The sequence below is a fragment of the Medicago sativa genome, chromosome 4 (assembly GCF_051527215.1).
Source record: "Medicago sativa cultivar Bolivia chromosome 4, Bolivia_mono, whole genome shotgun sequence".
NCBI classification, from domain to species: Eukaryota; Viridiplantae; Streptophyta; class Magnoliopsida; order Fabales; family Fabaceae; genus Medicago; species Medicago sativa.
In genome coordinates this window covers 92,519,130-92,541,830 of record NC_140752.1, presented here as the reverse complement: position 1 = coordinate 92,541,830, position 22,701 = coordinate 92,519,130, and the positions used below count along the sequence as shown (strand labels likewise).

Here is a 22,701-nt window from a genome sequence, read left to right as displayed (position 1 = left end):
AAAGTGTTTTGGGGTGTCAGCATAGCTGGGTTTCAAAATATCTTATTATGGTATTATTGTGGCTTGAGGTGGCATCAGAGCTGAGATGTCAACCGTCATGATTATTGCATGTCTCATCCGTCATTTATGAAGAAAAAAATGATATAAGTAATTTTCTCAAACTTAGCTTAAGACCTATAAAATGCTAGAGACTGGACTGGTAGAAACCCAAGCGATATACACCCTCCCATCACAAATATGAGAAAATGGAATCAACTATTTCTAAATGACATTATCTATTTATTTTAATAAATGAAAAGGATCATAATTCCCAACTACTTTATCGTTCATCCGCTATTTGGCGTAGTCATTGAGCTGGGTTATGATATATCCATTTTTTATTCTCTTCATTTTCTCCATTATTACTTTTTTTTGAAATAGAATATTGTCAAGTAAACAAAATTTGAAATAGAAATATAAATGTATGACGTTAAATGAGAGTTCAAGTATTTTTATAAACTCCTAAAAACATACTACTAGTAATGTAGAGAAAAAATAGAGAGGATATCAATTTTCTTGTCAAATAATTTAGCAATTAAAATTCATTTTTTAACAAAGAATAAGTGAGATGTAGGATGTTCAAACATGAACCTCACAACTCTATTGATTTAGTTGTAGACAAAATTAATCAATCCTCGAGACATTTGTGAAGTCACTTCAACTAACTAGGAGTGGCAGTTAGATGAGTGAAGGAGGTAGACTTAAAGACGGTCCATATTTGGCCGGTAGAGAGTTGCGTACATTAAATGAGTGTTGATTCTATTAGGTGGACCGTGGATGAGCATCTTTACTTTTTCTTTCTTTCTTTCTTCCGTATAAGTCAATAAATACACTAACACTACTTCATTCACATATCAAAAAGAAACGAGAACGCAGAGAATAATAGCAGCTGAGATCGATGGCGAAATCACCCGAAACCGAACTCCCACTCAAAGCTTTTGGTTGGGCTGCTAGAGACACTTCTGGCACACTCTCTCCCTTTCATTTCTCTCGAAGGTTCTTTTCTTTTCTTTTTTTTTTCTTTTTCTTTTCATCTCAGTCTTTATAATTTTTTACGTGATTAATTTTTATTTTTATTTTTATTTTTATTTTTTGTAGGGAAAATGGTGATGATGATGTAAGTGTGAAAATTCTATATTGTGGAGTTTGTCATTCTGATCTACACACTCTCAAGAACGATTGGGGTTTCACTACTTACCCTGTTGTTCCTGGGTATGTATGTTTTTCTTTTCTCTCTTTCTTTTACATTTTGCAGTGCATAATAGTATCATGCAAATCTCACTCTCTGATACTCCCTCCGTCCCGGAATAACTGACCCATTTTCTAAAAAAAAGTGTCCCAAAATAACTGACCCATTTCAATTTTCAATACAACTTTCATCATTTCCAATACAATATAACACTAAATAATACTACTTTTATCATTCCCAATACAATATATTCCACTTTCCCCTTTATTTATACATTTTTCTTAATCTGTGTGAAATGAGTCAAGGGGTCAAATAAATTGGGACGGAGGGAGTAGTATTTTTAATTATTATTATATTATTATTATATTCGACTTTGTTTATTGCCGTCTTTCTGTTGAATTGAATAGAAAGAAAAATGGATACAATAGTTGAATCCCAATTCTTTACCCCTCAAATTAAAATTAGAGGTGGAGGTTGTTTTTAAACTTAAAATATAATATATGATCTCACATCATGAATTATATATTGTTACTTTTTTCACTAAAAGACGCTCTGCCTGCTTGATGATTATGTCATACTCATACATACTTGTCTATTAGAATTTGGATCTAAATTCTTAATTCACTTTATTTACCTTTGGAATTATGTGTATGTTTGGATTGTTTTATTTGAGTTTATCTATTGACATAAGTTTTGTGAGATTGTTTGAAAGAACTTGTGAAAACACCTTATGAGAATTTTCATAAGCTTTTTTTAACTTATTTTCGTAAGTTCTTTGATATAGCTTATAAAAACAACTTATATCATATACAAAAACAATTTAACATTATTTTTTCTCTAGCTATAAAAATAGCTTATGCAAGCTTATACATAAGCGCTTATCATGATAAGTAAGTGCATGTACTTCAAGCTTCAAATAAGTTGTTTATCCAAACAAGCCCTTACGAACAGATAATTAAATAAACCTATTATATGAATAACCACCTACCTGTTTTTAATCATGTTTAACACACTTAGGCACTACATCACCTTAATTTGAATCCTCAAAAGTGAATAGTTGCAAAGCTATGAAGCACGGATACGGACACCGGACACTGACACGCCGACACACTAATAATTTGAAAAAATCACATAATTAAGTGTAATTACAAGTGTCGGTCTCGTGTTGGTGTCGGACATGTGTCCGACACCAGGACACGCCTAATCCGAGGAGTGTCCGTGCTTCATAGTTGCAAAGTATATCTATCATTGATTAATAAGTTAATCAATGAGCGTGTTGAAATATCAAATTGTTCATTCTTTTTCATTAATGGTTTATGGTACTTTAAGTTTCTTCTTCATTAATCCTAGTAAACTATTTGCCCATGTAACCTCAAAATTACATAATGTGTCTGTGTTACAAATGAAGTCTAGGTGTGTTACAATTTTACAACTAATAATTATTCAAGTGCACTGCAAAGACTGGAAATAAGGATGATATGTATGCGATTTTTGGTGGAAATGATGCAATATTCCCGATCTAGAAGCGGAAACTTTCACTGCAGTTTTCTATCTTTGGAGGAAATGATGCAATATTTGATTGTTAAATTAGTTGGTTTCTCATCCTTGACTATTGATTAATAGTTTATGCGTGCATGGCTTTGTGCAATAGTCAATATTGGACATTACTTGCTTATAAGTTATATGAAGGTAAAACCAGGACATCTTTGGGATTAACTTGCATTGACTTTTGTGGTTGTGTTTTGCAGGCATGAAATTGTTGGCGTTGTGACAAAAGTTGGAATCAATGTGAAAAAATTCAGAGTGGGTGATAACGTTGGTGTTGGTGTAATTGTCGAGTCTTGTCAGACTTGTGAGAATTGCAATCAAGATTTGGAGCAGTACTGTCCTAAACCTGTATTTACCTATAACTCTCCTTATAAAGGGACACGAACCTATGGTGGCTATTCTGATTTTGTGGTTGTTCACCAGCGGTATGTAGTTCAGTTTCCTGACAACTTACCCCTTGACGCTGGTGCTCCACTTCTGTGTGCCGGGATCACCGTGTATAGCCCGATGAAGTATTATGGTATGACTGAACCAGGCAAACATTTGGGAGTGGCAGGGCTTGGTGGGTTAGGCCATGTTGCAATCAAATTCGGTAAAGCATTTGGGCTGAAGGTTACTGTTATTAGTACCTCTCCAAACAAGGAAACTGAGGCCATTGACAAACTTGGTGCTGATTCTTTCCTTGTTTCCAAAGACCCTGAGAAAATGAAGGTAAGATACCACACCATTAACTTTAAAACCAACCTGTTTCGTCTAGGTTATGCTCTCCGCTGTTTTACTCTTATTTCGTCATACAGTTCTATATAGGAGTTGTTATGGATAATGATATCCATAGTTTACTTATAAATGGGCAGGTCGCTAGGGACGGATGCATGTGTGATGTGGTGTGGGCTTGTGCCTACACAAAATATTTTAAATTTTTATTTTTAAGTAGAATAATATAGTAATTGTTGGCATTTAGACCAAATAACCTACACTTATTCTCTCTTTGCCCACACTTAAATCACACTTGACACAACAACACAACCTTATTTCTGAATATATATTTAATGCTTCCAATTAATATATATAGTGCCCCCAGTTTTCAAAATTTCTGGATCCGTCAATGAGTATATAAACAAAATTAAATCTTGTAAACCTGAGTTTGAATAATAGAAAGGCACTGCAGTTTGCAGCAACTCTGCAGTCACAGATGTAGGCAAAATTGGTTGAACTCCATAATCAAATCATGTGTTCTCTGTTTGCGTTTTTCATATTTGTTTTCTTTTGGACCAGGTTGTTGTAACAAAAACAATGGATTGATTGGTTTAATATCTGCTTATAATGCATTTGTGTTTAAATACAATTTTATGCAGGCTGCTATGGGAACCATGGACTACATCATAGACACAATATCTGCTGCTCATTCCCTGATGCCACTGCTTGGTCTACTGAAGTTGAATGGGAAACTGGTCACTGTAGGGTTGCCTAGCAAGCCCCTTGAGCTCTCTGTCTTTCCATTAGTTGCAGGTAAACCATCAATAATTCTCTATCAATTCTTTAATGCCATAATATGTGAATTTGAATTGATGTTTGAAACCAAGAATGAGTCTGTTACTTCCAAATCTGACCTGAAACATTTATACATGCTCATCTATTCTTGAAACTTTCAACTACTCTACATTTCATTATGATACAGAGATTTTGACCAATGAATTATCCAAATTTTCACATGTCTAATGTCTTGACTGCAGGACGGAAGCTTATCGGAGGGAGTAACATTGGAGGGATGAAAGAGACTCAGGAGATGCTCGATTTCTGCGGCAAGCACAACATAACTGCAGATATTGAGTTGATTAAGATGCATGAAATCAACACGGCCATGGAAAGGCTTCACAAAGCTGATGTGAAATATCGGTTTGTGATTGATGTGGCCAACTCCTTCTCAAGTTTGTAGAGGCCACTTTGATTCTTCAACATGTGTGTGGAGCCTCAACTTTTGATTTCTCATTTTCCTGAGAAAAGCTAAGATCTGTGTAAGATATAAGATTGGCAAAAATAGAAGATGAGATTGTCGTCTAATTTATTGTAGGCTCAGGATTTTTGATTTTGTATGATGCTTCGTATTCATAATGTGTCTGACTAAAAGCGTGTTTGGTCTTAGGCTTATCGAAAAACATATTTAAAGTTATTTGATAATTTTATTGTTTTTATAGTTATACTTAGCTAGTTTTAAACTAAATTTTTGTATAATATTTTATAAGATTGGTATTTAAAAAAGTTACCGTGAATAAAGGAAACATAAAAAATAATATTTTTTAAAATCCATTAATGTATATATTTTTTTCTTTATTTCACATTATCATCTGTTTAGGACAACAAAATATGTACTTTAACTAACTAACTAACTAACTATTTTCTGTCAAAAAAACCTATTTATTTAAAGATTTAAAAATTATCAATCTTTTACAGGTTTATTTTAGAATCGATCTTTGTTTGGGTGGTTGCAATGCCTTGTTTGGGATGTGTTCACTGTAGAGGGATGTCTCTTTGGTGTTACAAGTTGTATAATGATTGTCAATTTGTCATTAAAATAACATCGACACTCATTCTCGTATCAGGTAAAATTTATATAGGTCCATTACTTCCTGTAATACTTAGACAGGTGACTATGTTTCTAGCATTTTAACACAATTTTATATAGGCATGTTTGATGGTTAAAATAAGAGAGATGAGATAAATTAATCGTGTCACCATGTCAAATTTTCTCTCGTGAAATTCTTATATGTAACGGGGACGAGCTTTGTTAGAAAACACTAGCGAGTGAGCATGTTTGTGGTCATAAAACAATTAATTTTGTTTGCAGGATTCCCAAAAACATGATATTTTATCTCATGAAAATTTAAACATAAACTAAGGCTTTGTTTGCGAGTTTGAAGGGAAAGGAAATGGAAGGTTTTAGAAAAAAAGGAAGGAGTAAGTTGAAGAAATAGAGGACGTTGGGAGGAGAGGACTTTGGGGGCTAATTTTTCTTCATAATACAAAACCTTATTCATTTGGGGAACTTAAAAGTTGTATTGGAGGAGAGTTTTTGAGGGTTTGAGATGGTTTATATGAATTCTTCAAATATAATCTATGTTGTTATAATATTCTTAAAATTATAAATATTCTTTCAAAAAATGTGAAAGATTTTTCAATTCTCCCCTATATTTCTCACCACCCAAAACATTTCCTTCCTTTCCCCTCCAAACTCGCAAACAAAACCTAAAGGGAATGTATTGGATTGAGATTTTAAAAGACTATTTTGACAAAAAAAAAAAAGTCTTGAAATTTTAAAAGATTGTGTAGGAATGTATTAAGTTTCAAGATTTTTGTAAAATACTTATAAGATTTGGATGGATTTTAACTTATAGACTTTTAAGATTTGAAAGTACTTTGTGAGAATTCATAAGATTTACGGTAATAATTTTCACGAGATTGACCACTAATATAATAATAAAATCAAAACTTATTCCTTAAAAAAAAAACTTATTGGTACTAATAGATTAAACATTTAGTGTCCCCGTGAATTTAAATCAGTTGATAAGAACATTGTATAATTATTTCAAAAAAAAAAAAAGAACAATGTATAATATATGCAAGGTTCGGAGTTCAAACCCCGGACATTACCAAAAAAAGAATAAATATGTAGTAACGTGATCTTGAGTTAAAAAAATAAAATAATTTGTTCAACGACGACAACTGCTTCGTCGAGAAATAAAAAGGGGATGAAAGATTAAAATATGGAAGAAAAAAAATGACATGACACTCGAAGGAAAAAAAAAGTATCAATAAATCTTAGGTCTTTGTATGAGATTGTTAAAGACTCTTTAAAAAATCTTGAAAATTCTAATTGAATATCATCGGAATTATTTCTAACCTTTTAAAATCTTAATTGAATACTTCAGGAATACTTCAGGTTTTTTCAAAGATTTCTGGATTGATCTGAAAGATGATGTGATGCGCTTTGTTACTGAATTTCACAGGAATGGTAAGTTGTCGAAAGGTATTAACTCTACTTTTATAGCACTCATTCCAAAGGTCGACTCTCCCCAATCTCTAAATGATTTTCGCCCTATTTCATTGGTCGGAAGTTTGTACAAAATTTTGACGAAGCTTTTGGCTAATAGATTGAGGCAGGTTATCGGCAGTGTAATTTCAGATATGCAGTCGGCGTTTGTTAAAAACAGACAAATTTTAGACGACATTTTGATTGCGAATGAGGTTGTTGATGAGGCTCGCAAAGCTAAGAAAGAATTGTTGATGTTTAAAGTGGATTTTGAGAAAGCGTATGACTCTGTTGAGTGGGGGTATCTAGATGCGGTGATGGCAAAAATGTGTTTTCCGACCTTATGGCGAAAATGGATTAAAGAATGTGTTACAACGGCTACCGCGTCCGTTCTTGTTAATGGTAGTCCCACAGATGAGTTTCCTTTGGGTAGAGGCCTGCGTCAGGGTGATCCACTTTCACCTTTTTTATTTTTATTGGCGGCTGAGGGGTTGAATGTTATGATGAAGGCTATGACTGTTGCAAATTTGTTTCGTGGTTATAGTGTTGGGGTTGAAAATGCGGTGGTGGTATCTCATCTTCAGTTTGCAGATGATACTTTGCTTCTAGGTGAGAAAAGTTGGGCAAATGTCCGTGCTTTGAGGGCAGTTTTAATCCTTTTTGAGGCGGTATCTAGGTTTAAAGTAAATTTCCAGAAAAGTTTGTTGGTTGGTGTAAATGTATCGGATTCGTGGTTAACGGAAGCAGCATCATTGTTGAATTGTAAGGTTGGTACAGTGCCTTTTATTTACCTGGGATTGCCTATTGGTGGGAACCCGCGTCGTCTGTCGTTTTGGGAACCTGTGGTTAACCGTATAAGATCTAGACTGTCGGGTTGGCAAAGCCGGTTTCTTTCCTTTGTAGGTCGCTTGGTTCTTCTAAAGTCCGTCTTGACCGCGCTACCTGTCTATGCTCTTTCCTTCTTCAAGGCTCCAGGAGGTACAATCTCTTCCATTGAATCTATTTTTTCTAATTTTTTTTGGGGGGGGAGTAAGGATCATAGGAAAATTTCTTGGGTAGGATGGCGGTCAGTGTGTGTGAGAAAGGAGTATGGTGGATTAGGAGTTAGGCAATTGAGGGAGTTTAATGAGGCATTGTTAGGGAAGTGGTGTTGGAGGTTACTTGTTGATCGTGGAGGGTTGTGGTATCGGGTGTTAGTTGCTAGGTATGGTGTGCGTGATGGGAGGTTGGAGGATGGGGGCCGGAGTGGTTCTTTTTGGTGGAAGGAGGTTGGTAGGATTAGAAATGGTGATGGTTGGTTTGAGGGTTGTGTGGCTAGGCGGGTGGGTGATAGGGAGGATACTTTGTTTTGGCATGATCGGTGGTGTGGTGATGTTCCGTTTCGGCGTCGATTTAGCAGGTTATTTGATTTAGCATTAAATAAATCAATAACTGTTAAAGAGATGTTTTCTTTAGGATGGGGGGCGGTGGGGGATGGATGGCGGTGGCGTAGGGGTTTGTGGGTGTGGGAGGAGGAGCTCCTAGAGGAGTGTAGGTTATCACTTGCTAACGTTACTTTGCAGCCTCTTTCTTTTGATGTGTGGCAGTGGCAACCGGATCCTATTCAAGGTTACACAGTTCGTGGTGCGTATGCTATGCTTACTGATCAGGAAGTGTAGCAGGATAGTCATTGTGATGATTTGGTTTGGCATAAGCAGGTTCCGCTTAAGGTGTCAATCTTTGCTTGGCGGTTGCTTCGTGATCGTCTTCCTACAAAGTCTAATTTAGCATATCGTGGTATATTGGGTGCAGATGCGTGCTTTTGTGTATCAGGGTGTGGTCTTGTGGAAGATGCTCGCCATTTATTTTTGTCTTGCAGTTTTTTTGGTTCATTATGGTCTTTTTTGGTGCCTCTTTTTTGTATATTCTAAACCTTTGTTTTCTTCCTTATTATATATATATATATATATATTTTGCCATTCAAAAACAAAAAAACAAAAAAATATTACACAAAATGTTTTTTTTTTTTTTTTTTTACAAAATTACACAAAATGTTTTTATCAATAGACCCGGAGTGAAATATTTCTACATCAAAATATAAATTTCTTAAACTCTTGACAAAATCGGGTTTGTGGGTTTTTGAATCACAAACCTAATAATCAAACCAAACAACTAAATCTAGTTGAGTCGAGTTCGTTCTCGTATTAGTTTAGTTGGCTAGGTAGTAATTTAGAAGGATAATCTTTGTTATTGAGAACCCTAACAACGTTGAGGCAGTCCGGTTCCACTTGAGTTTCTCTCATCTCAGATTACAGCGTAGGTGAGTGAGCAACGCTATTAACCATTCTCAGCTTTCTTCCACTTCTATCTTCAAATACCTTTTTTTTTTTTTATTTCTGCTAAACCAAATTCAACACACCATAGAGGCAATGTAATTGTAATCCATCATTTGTTTATTTTATTGTCTGTAACGAAGACGTAGAAGCTATGAGTGTGGAAGATCTTCCTCGGAAGGAGGTGAACGTGCTCAAGGGTCACGAAGGTGGCGTGCTTGCCGCGAGGTTCAACTCCGACGGCAATTATATCCTCAGTTGCGGTAAAGACCGTACCATACGCCTCTGGAATCCTCACCGTGGAATTCATATCAAAACCTATAAATCCCATGGCCGTGAAGTCCGCGATGTCCACGTCACCACGTATACTCACTCTCTCACCTTTACCTTCTTCAATCATTCCTTTATATTCAAAATGTATCGTAATTTAATTTATGAAAACAGTTTGACTTGTTATAGAAGTTGCTTACATATAAGCACTTTTATGTTAAGTGCTTTGTTAAACTCTTTATCCAAACATAGCCTTAGTTTGTAGTGTAACTGAATTTGTGTGCTGTTTTGTTTTGTTTTGTTTACTATTAGGGACAACTCCAAGTTATGTTCCTGTGGTGGAGATAGACAGGTTTATTATTGGGATGTTGCAACTGGACGTGTTATTAGAAAATTCCGTGGCCATGATGGTGAGGTACTTTTTATTCTCTTTTTCTTGTACTACTTTGCTAGACACCAACTTGTTTAGTTCTTGAGTGATGCTATTTATTACGAAGAATTTGAGGCACGAAGACGTCCATGTTGTGTGATGTGCCTCGCAACTTTATATGGTGAAATGAGTTTTAATTGTTTTAAAATTAAAGATGTAAAATTTAAACAAAATTGGTCCAAAACAAAAATCTACATAATCTTCTCTATGCTTTGAGCCGTACGAGATGAAATTCTCATATACGGTTCTCAAGGGGGTCCTTTGGTTTACCTATCTCAAAAAAGTATTGGTTCGAAGAACGTCTTGACATTCAGGCGATTGCCGATGATATAACTAGTAAATATGTTCCTCCTTATGTCAATTTATTTTATTGTTTATGATACTATCAGAGTGAAACAAGTAGATCTAAAGAAAAATGGGGGTTGTATTATATTGGTAACAAGTAAATCCTTTCTAATTGCACATGGTTCTGGACTCCAGTGCCACCACAAGGAAACATATATAGTCTCACCACTAGGAAGTAGGACTTCAGAGAAGCAGTGAACCTTAGTGGGAGTGTAGATGAAAGACCACCGCAACACGAGCTTGCAATTCCTATGTCACAAATTCACAATCGCCCTCCGTGCTTGAGTCTGGTATCGGTAGGGTTTGTTGTGCGAGGCGGTGGTTGCGTGGGGGTGTTTTAGCTGGTGGCCTCTGCTCGGCGTTTGCCTGACAGCTTGTTTCCTTGCTGGAGGGGATGGTGTTTGTTTTTTTTGGGGGCCGGTTTTTGTGGTGCTCTTATGGTGTTAGCTATGTTTCTTTTTTCTCGTTTTTGCTCGTGTTTTTTTGTGCCTTTTTCCTGTATCCCTTGCACTACTGGTGCTGGGTTTTTTGTTTGTCCTTCTCCGGTTCCATTTGTACTTTCGGGTTAATTCCCATGTTTTATCTATATATGATATATTTTGCCATTCAAAAAAAAAAAAAAAAACCTCCGTGCTTGAGTTAATCATAAATTTTAACATTATTCTTATTTCTTCTTTTGTCTTGTTTTCTCTGAGACCATGAGAGTGAGGATTTGTGACATTAATACTGTAGTTAATATGTGGTTTTATCTTTACTCTTTCCTCTACTGTTGTTATTGGCCTATTGCTTCTACTTTTAACAAATGATACCACTTTTATCTTTACTCTTTCCTCCAATGTGCACATTCAACAAAAATAAAATGATCCATCTGATTTTATTTTATTTTTCTCAAATACTAGAAACCATATTTAATCCATAGTTTCTTATGCAATGAAAAAAAAATATTAAAACTTAGATATTCAAGAGTTTATACTGCGTCTGCAATTGTGGTTGCATTGATGTTGCGTAGCAGTTTTTGATGTTGTGAAAATTGCAATAAAATACGGCAAATGTAACCACAATTGCAGTCATGCTACGGTCTTGGAGACATCAAAAACCTTGACAGCACTGGCACAATTGTGGTGGCAGATCCCTTTTTCGCGACCTTGGTCTTTAGCTCTCAATGATTGTCATCATTTTGATATATGTTGCCCAACCTTAAATCCAGAACAGGCAATAAAGTTTTAGGTTCTGACAGGTAATTTGTTCTGCAGGTAAATGGTGTAAAATTCAATGAGTATTCATCAGTTGTAGTCTCAGCAGGATATGATCAATCATTGCGTGCTTGGGACTGCAGATCCCATAGCACTGAGCCAATTCAGGTTGATTTCATAAACTCATTCCCCTTGTCTCACTTATTTTCTCATCAATTAGGTATTACATGTGATGCACCCAATTTCTCTCTGCTGGCTTATTAATCAGGAGTTGGAAACTTGTAAATGATGTGCAGATTATTGACACATTCGCAGATAGTGTGATGTCTGTTTGTTTAACAAAAACGGAAATTATCGGAGGAAGTGTTGATGGAACTGTTCGAACATTTGATATGCGTATCGGAAGGTTTGTTACTATATTTATAGGAAACTTCAAGACTTGTATTTTTCATGATTCACGAATTTTTGTTTACTAAGCTTCTCTATTTTGTTCAACAGAGAAATATCCGATAGCTTAGGGCAACCTGTCAACTGTATATCAATGTCAAATGATGGTAACTGCATCCTAGCCGGTTGCTTAGACTCTACCGTGCGTCTTCTGGATAGGTATGTTTACTACATTTGGGGAACATTTACTTTGGTTCTATATCCCTGTTAGATTCACTGTCCTTTCTTGTGACAGAACCACAGGAGAACTATTACAAGAATATAAAGGACACACCAATAAGGTTAGAACAGTTCCATCATATATAGCATTACTCATTGAAGATGTTCGAACAGTATAGCATTACTTAGCATTACATTTAAAAAAGTTACATTTAAAAAGTTGAGAGCATGCATCTGCATCTGCAATCTCATATATAGCACTACTTACCAATTAAGGAAGATTGCAGATGCATTCTCTCAACTTTTTAAATGTAACTTTTTTTTTTAACAAGCTATTTGGATGCAACTTGATATTCATTGTCATTAACATATCTGCATCTATGGAATACTGTTCTTTGATTCCTACAATGACCAATTCCTGAAGCACGTTTTTCTTCTGTTTGAAGTAACTTCACTATATTCAATTCAAACTTTTTGACTTGAGCATTTTCTGAAATTTTATTGTTTCTATTGAATTATCCTCAGTCTTACAAATTGGATTGCTGCCTTACCAATACGGATGCTCATGTAACTGGTGGCTCTGAGGATGGCTTCGTCTATTTCTGGGATCTTGTAGATGCATCTGTTGTTTCAAAATTCAGAGCTCACACCTCAGTGGTAAAATGTTTTTTTTAATAATTTATTCATTCTAGGAAAAAGCTGTGGAAGGATAATACTGAAAGAACGTTACAGAGCTTTCTTGAACTAATACTTTCACACGGATTTTCAATTCCGGGAACATTTTGTTTTCAATTCCCTCTTGATGGGGGATAACCGCGGACTTCACAGTATTGACTTGGTTATAAAATCATACTTGTTTTCATTTAAATTAGTATATAATTTTTGGCGGGGTGGATGGTGTTTGAGAGCCACTTCTTTTGCATATATCAATTGATATTGAATATGAATTCCAGTATGAAAATAATCCTTACCACAAACACTTGACAGTTGAGATAGAATGATAATTTAGTTGTAAACAAAGATCTTTCTCTCTTGTGCAACATCTAAGTGCATGTTTGGGTTTAAAGTGAGTTTGACAAAAATCCCGGTGGCACCTCAATTTTGTTGAAGCTTCAAATATACTTTTGCTAAACTCTGTGGTGTACTAGGAATCAGTCAAGCTAACCATCAATGCAATTAGCAGTTACTATTGCTTATCATTGATGCAGTTTTTGTCTGCTGCGGGAACTTTGTTATTGCATTAATTAGTCTATCTTACACTTCATTTTATTATTGTAAAAGTTTAGTCTAGACAATGTCATCATTACCTAAAAGAATGAGTTATTTTGTCAGGTAACAAGTGTAAGTTATCACCCCAAGGATAACTGCATGATAACATCATCTGTAGATGGCACTATTCGGGTATGGAAGACATAAAGAACAACATGCAAACAAGTTTCTCTGCTGTTTCCACACGTGCCATTCATAGGGCAATACAAATCAGTATGGCGATGATAACATGTTCAATTGCAATTGGTGTTGGCACACACCATGTTACTTGAAGTGTTCAGATAGTATAAGTATGTAACATTCTTGGGGAGGTTTGACTTACATGTGCATTTTATTTGGAAGATAGTAAATAATACATGGTTGGGGTCTGTTTATGATGCATGCATGCAACCCACTGATTTGCAGTCAAATCATATAACAGTTTTTGTGAACTTTGACAATTTGTGTATTGGGCAATTCACTTTATGTCCGAAGGGAAAATGAGTTATGTGTGTTCTATCGATTATTGCCAATTTTACTCGGTTGATCTCATCTGAATATTGATTTTATTTGTTCCCTGTGTCGGTTGTGGGTAACTTTACTAGTGTAGTTGGTGAACAAGTGGCTGAGATTCTGTTATGTAGCTACAAATCTATCTATTGTGGGATCTTTATCCGTGATTTTTGTTTTCCAATGATCTAACACGAGCTCCAATGTTAAAAAAAAAAAAAAACAGACAGCGACGCTTTGCTGCTATTTATTTGTATTTTATTGGCTAATTTGGGGAAAACTGTTTTATTTTTGAGAAATGATATTTGTTCAACCATTTTGGTACAACTTTTGTACAATTTTCTCTCTTATACTCACATTATGTTTTTATTCTCTCTTCCTTTTTCTCTCTCTATTGTTTTTGACCAATGAGAAGAGAGAACAACAAAGTTGTCTCAAAGGTTGTACCAGATTGTACCATCACTTTTTTGGATCTACCAGATTTTTTTTAGTTCTATGGTGTACAAATGAAGTATGTACCCGGTAGTCAAGAGTTTACAACACTTTGTTAGACATTGGATTTGGATTTACCATCTTATTGATTGTTTGTCAAATTGATTGAAACTAAATATGAATACATTTTTTCTGTAAACCTTCATTATAGTCACTTTATTATCCTATAATAGTTGCATAATGGAACTGAGCACGAAAGTTCTGATCCAATTATTATTACTCTAGTGAATATTACCAGATTTAGTCTTTGAATTTTTAGTGATTAGATAATCATTAGTCTCTTCAGATTAACATTTGAGAATGGATTGACTGACCGACTCAAAATAAAGAATTTTGTTAATTTGAGAATAAAATTGTATTGTATAGCCTGCAATCTCATGAGTAGAAATCCCTACTCCAATTTCATGGAGTAAAATGGAGACTGTCATTTTTAACTTTAATAATGTTAATATTGTTATCTTCAACTATGAGTCACCCTTTGTGCTTGGTGTTCATGTTTGGAAAAAATTTAACTCAGCTGTTCAGGCATGCACCTGAAAACGTAAATTGGAAGAGTTAAATTACTTCCATACTAGTATAATGTTGTGGTGCTATTGTTATGATTAATATTCAACTTTCACAAGTCTCGCTGTCACATTTTGTATGCAAGAAAGATGGATTCTCCCGTACATGTGGCTTTCAATTATAACAAAAATAATAATAGTGGTAGTTATAGTCATTATCACCGTCATGATTGCATCTTGTATACATGCTTCTACCAAAGTATATTATTGAATAAAAAAATACTTGGGATCATTAAACATGCCAAGCAAATGCTGTTTAAACATCAATTTCTTCTGGTGGAGTTTATTAATCTCATTAACGCAATTAGCTAAATAATATGACTTGCTCACAAATTGTCTGATTTGATATTGGCAACTTAAACTACTTAATTTGTTTTATTCATTCATATTCTGATGCCGGGATCATATACATTTTTTATGCAATGAATATCATATTTGCGAATCTCCCTGATACATGTCTTGCTGTTTAGCTAACTAATTGATTCAGTAACAAACTAAATATTTGCCTATTTCAGTTGGTTTAAGCGGTTAAACCAAGAATCAGTTGGTTTAATTTCAGTTACATTTTTAAGTTGGTTTTATCAAAGTTGAACCGAATCAACTTTTCAGTTAACCTTGGTTCATTTTTAATATGTATTTATTTATTTTTTACTTTTTTATTTTTTATTTATCACTCATTTTGACTATGGTTCAATTAATTGAATTAAATCAATAATGTCCCGTAGCTCTCCCAATCAAAAAATGTCCCGTAAATCTCAATGGTTCGATCATTGGTCCTATTTATTATTATTGTTCTTGTTGTTGTTAATTTGTAAAAATGAAATAAGAGTTTTCAGATCCTCATAAACCCTAGAAACTATTTATGACGTTATAAAATGCATGAAGGATCTTGATTTTAAAACATGTTATACTTCCCTTAACTAGTCAACGTAGATAAAATTATTGATTGATGTACATGTTACACCAAATAATCCTTCTTATGAATTGAAATACAGTGAAATATAGTAGGTAGTGTGTCAAATTATATATTTCAATAACCAGGTGTAAAGAAAGACTTGCATCTTATTATCAACAAAAAAAAAAAAAAAGATTTGTATCTAGTGTTGTCCAACTATAATAATGAAAACGCCTTTACTTGTTGTGGTGTATAAACATGGTATTTTTTATTTATTTATTAAAAGCAACCCAAAAGAGAAGATATTCTATAAAACAAAAAAAAAGGTCATAGAAGTGAGAGAGTAGCACCAACCAAGCCACCGACAGTTTTGAGAGGTAACAAAAGAACCATATAGTAGTATTTGATTTGACTGGTCCCATATATAATAATGGAACAAAAATTAATAAAAAAGAAAAGAATATTGAAATTGACAAGCCCTCAGGTTTGTGTCTTGAATGAGTAGCTAAGAAGGTTGCAGTTGCAGGAAAGAAAGCATTGATCTTATGGCATTAATGTAAAATTCGTACTAAAGAGAAGTGAAAAAAGGAAGTGGTTGAAGTGTAATTGAAGCCTGGGTTTATGCTGTATAGTGTGCTAGGCTGGAGTCATATCTGATGCTACATAGTAACATATCAAATATTTGTGCCCCACATTGGCACATTGTGACCCAAATTTTTCTCTTTTAGTCTTTTAGATTTGGTAAGGTTAGTGTCCCTTTGTTTTTCTTATCAATAGCAAGGCAAGGTTAGTGACTTAGAGCACATTTGATGCATGTTCTTACTATAATAATAATAATAATAATAACAACAACAAAACAACAATGAGTTTTTATGTTTCTTTGTGGTTGACTAAGCAATTAGTGATGAATTATTCAAGAAGACTCATTCAAATCAAAGTACAATTATTGATCAAAATTTATTTAATTTTTAATCGAATTTCAAAGGGACTTAATTTTTCTCTAAAAGCTGAATGGTTAAAATAAAATTATATATATTATTTTATTTAGCGGGATTTATTTTATCCAATTTTTAAAAAATAATAATGTCATCTTATTAAAGTGAAGTATTCTTAATTATTTAATATGGTAAGATATGACCCAATTATTTAGTCATCTTCACTTACTTGCAATAGAGATTACTTTAGAAATTAGAAGTGTTAGAGCATCGTGTGGTTCACAGTTCACTCACTTTCCACCCAACACAAACGAACACACTGCCAGCTGTTGCCTCTTGTTCTTGGTGGGTCCCATTATAAAATTATGATATTAAGACTTGCTTGGTTGTCTTTAGCCCCACCATCCTTCACATGTTTTTTAACGTGGCATGTTGTTATTACAGCTTAAGGAAATACCATGGACTGACCCAATTATTAGCTTTGTAAATATACGCTTAACTTGGCAATTTCCACAAATAATGTGTATTTTATTATTCTGATGGTTATAAAATGAAAATTAATGCCAAATGTGGCAAGTGAGAATGTAACACTGAACTATCAACTTAACTGTTACTTACTCGTCTTCTAATCTAAATGGGGTAATAGTCACTTTGGTCCCTGAATGTATAGCAAGTAGTCATAATAGTCCTTCAATGTATCAAAATTCTAAAATAGTCCCTGATTGTCCACTTTGTTAGTCAAAATAGTCTCTAACACTTAAATAATCCCTTAATACTCACAATAACTCTTTTTATATAGGGACTAAAATGACAATAAGTAAGTACATATAAGGACTAATATGATAATAAATAAGTTTATTGAAGGACTAATATGACAATATTAACGAAATATTTTAATATCAAGGACTATTTTGACTAACAAAATGCACAATCATAGACTATTTTGAAATTTCGATACATTGATGGACTATTATGACTATTCGTTCCTCATTCAGGGACTAAAGTGCCTATTTCCCCAATCTAAATACTATAACATTTGGTGTACTGATAGTAAATACTATAACATTTGGTGTACTGATAGTAAATCCTATAGAGAGGAATAGTGAATGTTTTATTGCACCGGTCTCTCAAGAGAAGCTGTGTTAAAACTTAAAAATGGCATGTATACTACTTCTATTTTTACCCGTAGAAATATGTGTAATTGTGGGGGCACAGTATATACTTTTGTAACAAAATGTGAGTAGTTTACAAGTCCACCTTCAACTAACAAATGCTGAAATTATTAGGCAGGACATTGTGATTCGGGTTCAAACTCATAATTTTTTATTTGTGTGTGTTGTGTTTTTAGGTGATTAACATCTGAAATTTTAGATCATTTTACTTGTATTTTGTTATGGTTGAAGTATCTTTTATAGAATAAAGACATGTATGTTGTTGGAAATCATGGATTCAAAATCGACTGTAACATTTGGTTGAGTAACTCAACTGGTTTGAGTTTAAGAGATAGGGAGTTTGAGGTTATGGGTTCAAACCTGAACAAAGAGGAAGAAAACTAATTTAACAACTAATTATTAACATTTGTCTTTTAGAAAAGAAAAAAAGAACGTGTACAAGATACTTGTTTTTGATATCGTTAAGAAAGTGTGACAAGATATTATTTAAGTTGTATCAAAGTCTCACATTATCAAAGGTTTAAAATTATCAAGGTTTTAAACAACACAAATTACCATTATTGATCCAAATTTATGTAGATAGCTTTCTGATCCAAAAAAATATATATAATGGGGTTTGCCACTAGAAACCTAATTCGAACTTTTGATTTTGATATTGTATGTCCTTTTCATTTAAATAACAGATAATTATTGGTTCTAGGGATCAAAAGTTAATTGTTACTCTAATTTTAAAAATTAGGGTTTGCCACTAGAACCCTAATTCCCACTTCTGATTTCGAGAGCTATACAATTCACCTTATTTTCGAAGGTTTCAATCGAATAGCTGATATAGATTGCCTGTAAACTTGTAGTCTAGTAGTTAAAATGACAACCATTATACTTTTGCTTTCTCTAGATGTATCAAACAATTAGTTTTTTTTTTTTCCTCGTGAACTTAGTTCAGTTGGTAAGGACAAATGCATAATATAGGCAATATAGGCAAGTTCCGCGGTTCAAACCCCGGGCACCAAAAAAAAAACAATTAGTTTTTACACCAAATTGACACTAATATTTTCTTATATATATTTTTATGAATAAAATTATCGACTAAGATCAGATTTCTAGGGTTTTTAAAGTTCCTCAATCTCTCTTCCAAGATAGAGAACCGATGACATTGTTTTTACAACTTTGCATAATCATCCATTCTTTGGATAAATAAGGGTGAGATTTTATACATAAATTCACTATGTCGTTCTCTCTCTTCTTCCCTGCATTTTTAGTATATTTTAACATGTTTAGAGGATTATTTGTTGTTGTAAAGATTCTACGAGTCATTAAAGTTAACTATTACTTTCTTAATCAACTTGGTTATTGTGATATGATTTTTATCTTCTTGTTACATAAGTGTTTTTGGAGAATGATGGGTTCTGACCAAGAAGGTGGAGGAACAATGAGAGAGTTCTCGAGGATGATGAATATGAAGGATCAACAAATCTTCTAAGGGGGTTCACTGCATTGTTTGATTTAAATTAAGTGCAAAATAAAATTGTTTTACAAATAAAAAAATTAAATTGTGCCAGTATATCCTTGAAGCACGAGTAAATTTTGTAGTTGAAGCCAAGGTTTGGATTTTTTGAGTTCTGTAGAATTTCTACACTTCATTCCCCATTTCTATATTTTATTGTATATATGATCAATATTGGTCCACCACAAACACCACTTCAATTTACGCACACACATGCATGTAATATGATCTATTATTCACCTTAAGAGCAGCTGTTGTCATAGTCATTTCACATTTTATAAAAATTAAATTTCAAAAATCTAATCAATGTTTTTATATTTTCTTAATCATATCCTCAAATTAAATAAATCAAATGTTTGTGGTTATATAATTTTAAAGTTAATGTTTACTTTTTACTTATATTTTTAACCTTACAATATATGTCAGATTAAATGTTTTTTTTTTTTTAAGAAATCAAAAGCTTGGCGCCTGTAAGAAATCAATAGATTGTCTTCTAAATCGAACTTGTTTCGTAGAGGCATTATTCCACCGGAGGCACAACTTTGTGTTATTGGTTGCAGTTTTCAGGAATTAGCAGATCATTTGTTTTTGACTTGTGATTTTTTCAGTAAGATTTGGCAGCTTGTAAGAAACTGGCTTTGTGTTCATTCGGCGGGTCCATTTCATATTCTGGATCATTTTCATCAATTTGGTTACTCTACATGGTTTGCAAATTCTAGATGCTCTCTTATGCATTTGATTTGGTTTGCTAGCATCTAGGTTATTTGGAAGGAAAGGGATGACAAAATATTCCGTGGTAAACAAAGTTAAGGTTATTTTCTTTTGCTAGTCTAAAGCTAATGTTGCGGTTTCTCATTATAGTTTTCATAACTGGTGCCAAAATCCTTTTCTATTTGCGGGTATTGGCTAATTTATCTACTTGTTACTAAACTCTTGGTGTCAGATTAAATGTATTTGTTGAAGTATCAAATAATTTTGAAATTTCATAAGAATTATAGGCTTAGCATGTCTTGCAAAAAATTTAGTTTGACAAAGCAACATGTTAAATTTAATTTTTTTATGTCATTCAATAATAATCCTTTTGAAGTTAATTTGTACTCATAAACTTAATTCAACCACGATGTTGGATGCAAGTGGTTAAAATGCTTACCATGTGAAGGTACGAGCTAGTTGGGATTAGAGTTTAGTCCCTAGCAATAGAGTCGATCCTCCTATTTAATAGGAACGATCCTGATTAATGTATATCTTCTTTTTGTAAAAAACAAAAAATTACAAAATAGAAAAATACACAGTTGCATTGCATTAGCTTGACATGTAATGTCTCAGTGAACTTAACTCAATTAGTAAGGACGTTACATAATGCATGTATGGGCCAAAGTTTAAACCTTGGACACCCCGCCTATTCTCTTTAAAAAAAAGGAGAATTTCTAGCCACCATGCTACCTAACAAAGAGAATTAATATCAATTTTATATTTTCTAAGAAAATTAATTAATTTAATTTTATATTTTCTAAGAAAAGATTTAGAGGTCAATGAGTTGGATTCAAATATGGTTTTTGATAGAACACTATGGCGTCATTTGATCCATGTAGCCGACCCCACTTAGTGGGATAATGCTTGGTTGTTGTTGCTGTAATTTTAAAGTTGTTCTGGTTTATTTTTCTCAATGACTAAAGGTTGTTTTTATTTTTCTTATGGACTAAATTAGGTCTTGTGAATTTTCTCTGTGACTAAAATGGATCCTAGTCTACTATTAATTTATTAAATTGAAAAAAATCTTTCATTGTTATGAAATATATTTTATAATTTTTATTGATTTTAATAAAATACTTTGTGTTATTTTATAATAAAAAAAACTTATTTTAGTTTATTTTTGTCGCATCAAATTTTTGTTTAAGGATATTTATGTTGGTGGCGGAGCCAATCTTGGGTTCGGGTGGGCCGCCACGGTCCACCCCACCAATTTATTTTTTATAGGAAAAATTATTAAATAATTTTTTATTTTTAAATAAAATGGTATTGGACCCTCTTCTCCATCCTATTATGTGTTACTATCACTTTTTTTTTGGTCAAAATTACTATCACGTTTTCAAGTCACTCAAAATGTGTAGATAATTATTTTGAATTTTTAAGGTATGTAATTTAATTTTTCGATGATCAACTTTGTGTTTAATGTTTATTAAAACATAAATTATAGTTTATTTTTGTGGTCCACCCAAACTATTTTTCTCGCTTCGCCATTGATTTATGTCATCTTATTGGAACACATATTTCAATTTCTATCATAATTTTCTTTCATTTTCTCTCATACCAAACTTTATCTCCTTTACATTTTTACTTTTATTTTCCTCTATCTTTCTTTTATCTTCAAACGGAATGTAAAGAGATGAAAAGCCATCTACTCCCTTTTTTTCCAAGGATTAAAAGTCATTTTTTCTAGGGGATTACTCTTAATTAAATATTAATCAATAAAATAAAAGTGTATAATAGTATCCACTTACGGCGCAACTAGGAAGGTATAATCATACCCAAATCACAATCACACTTTTCTATCTATTTTTTGGACAAAAAATTCACGATCATACTTGTTTTTACGTGACATGGACATGCTTTCGTAAATTGATGAAAACGACTTTTTTTTAGTTTAGTTGATCACTAAAAATCACCACCGACAGCGGGTGCTGCACATGTGGCACAAAAAGTCATAAACACTATTCTAAATTCTACCTATATGTTCATTTTTTTTAAGTCAAAAGAAAAATTAAATGAAATAAAAAGAAAGAAATATAGAAACTTTGAGACATAAGACCCGAGCATACATCCCAAACAACATTATGAAATTATAAATCATGATCAGTTCTAATTTATCCTAACAAAAGATTTATTAATCACGCGGTGTAATCAAGCGAACCCACGTACGGCGCGAAATCATGTTAAAAAAAATATGAAAAGTGAACATTTACAAAGAACATTGAGGCTTTATTTTCAGCGAATGGATCGACCGTCAACATGATATCGTAATCCAAGTGTCAACAACTCCTTGAACAAAACAGCAAATATAAAACTCTTTCAAGCATAAGTGTCAACGTTTATGCAGATAAGACGACTTGAAACCTACAAATCTCAATAGATTTGGAAACATCAAAGAGTCGAAGAAGTCATGCCACCAAACACAACTGGTTTCAAACAAACACGTATGAACTCAAATCGAAGGGTGAGTCTAATACATTTTTTTCGTAGAAGCTAAATTAGCCTACTCAAATTGAATACTCTCAAATCTCAAGCCAATGCGTTAATAACCAAACCTTTTCGTGTTAACATAACCTTCAAATTTTTGGGTCACAAGCAACCACTACAAAATGAGTACAAGTCTAAATCGCTTAATCTCATATCAAGGCACTACAAAATGAGCACAAGTCTAAA

The 22,701-nt window shown here is 33.4% G+C and overlaps 2 protein-coding genes across 3 annotated transcripts; both read left to right on the top strand.

Annotated features, from left to right (window-relative positions):
* The first annotated feature begins 879 nt into the window (after positions 1-879).
* On the top strand, positions 880-4,946 carry LOC146933836 (putative mannitol dehydrogenase). The gene is made up of 5 exons (XM_085705621.1): positions 880-1,035; positions 1,138-1,251; positions 2,977-3,487; positions 4,132-4,285; positions 4,510-4,946. Exons 1-5 carry the CDS (start codon positions 938-940, stop codon positions 4,710-4,712), a joined length of 1,080 nt encoding a protein of 359 aa, XP_085561747.1. The 5' UTR covers positions 880-937; the 3' UTR covers positions 4,713-4,946.
* A 3,971-nt stretch (positions 4,947-8,917) lies between these two features.
* On the top strand, positions 8,918-13,723 carry LOC146933835 (Transducin/WD40 repeat-like superfamily protein). 2 transcript variants are annotated; one of them, XM_085705622.1, is made up of 9 exons: positions 8,918-9,102; positions 9,259-9,478; positions 9,698-9,800; positions 11,414-11,521; positions 11,650-11,759; positions 11,852-11,959; positions 12,036-12,081; positions 12,485-12,616; positions 13,292-13,723. In XM_085705622.1, exons 2-9 carry the CDS (start codon positions 9,270-9,272, stop codon positions 13,373-13,375), a joined length of 900 nt encoding a protein of 299 aa, XP_085561748.1. In that variant the 5' UTR covers positions 8,918-9,102; positions 9,259-9,269; the 3' UTR covers positions 13,376-13,723. The 2 variants fall into 2 exon arrangements, with proteins under 2 accessions (XP_085561748.1, XP_085561749.1); XM_085705623.1 differs by having other exon boundaries at positions 8,918-9,478.
* The last annotated feature ends 8,978 nt before the right edge of the window (positions 13,724-22,701 follow it).

What these genes read in the sequence shown, in the direction of transcription:
- LOC146933836 (XM_085705621.1), top strand. Translation starts at nt 938, where the DNA reads ATGGCGAAATCACCCGAAACCGAACTCCCACTCAAAGCTTTTGGTTGG. An exon ending in CCCTTTCATTTCTCTCGAAG is followed by an intron (nt 1,036 to 1,137) that starts GTTCTTTTCTTT and finishes TATTTTTTGTAG; the next exon opens with GGAAAATGGTGATGATGATG. An exon ending in AAGACCCTGAGAAAATGAAG is followed by an intron (nt 3,488 to 4,131) that starts GTAAGATACCAC and finishes AATTTTATGCAG; the next exon opens with GCTGCTATGGGAACCATGGA.
- LOC146933835 (XM_085705622.1), top strand. Translation starts at nt 9,270, where the DNA reads ATGAGTGTGGAAGATCTTCCTCGGAAGGAGGTGAACGTGCTCAAGGGT. An exon ending in CGCGATGTCCACGTCACCAC is followed by an intron (nt 9,479 to 9,697) that starts GTATACTCACTC and finishes GTTTACTATTAG; the next exon opens with GGACAACTCCAAGTTATGTT. An exon ending in TTTGATATGCGTATCGGAAG is followed by an intron (nt 11,760 to 11,851) that starts GTTTGTTACTAT and finishes TTTGTTCAACAG; the next exon opens with AGAAATATCCGATAGCTTAG.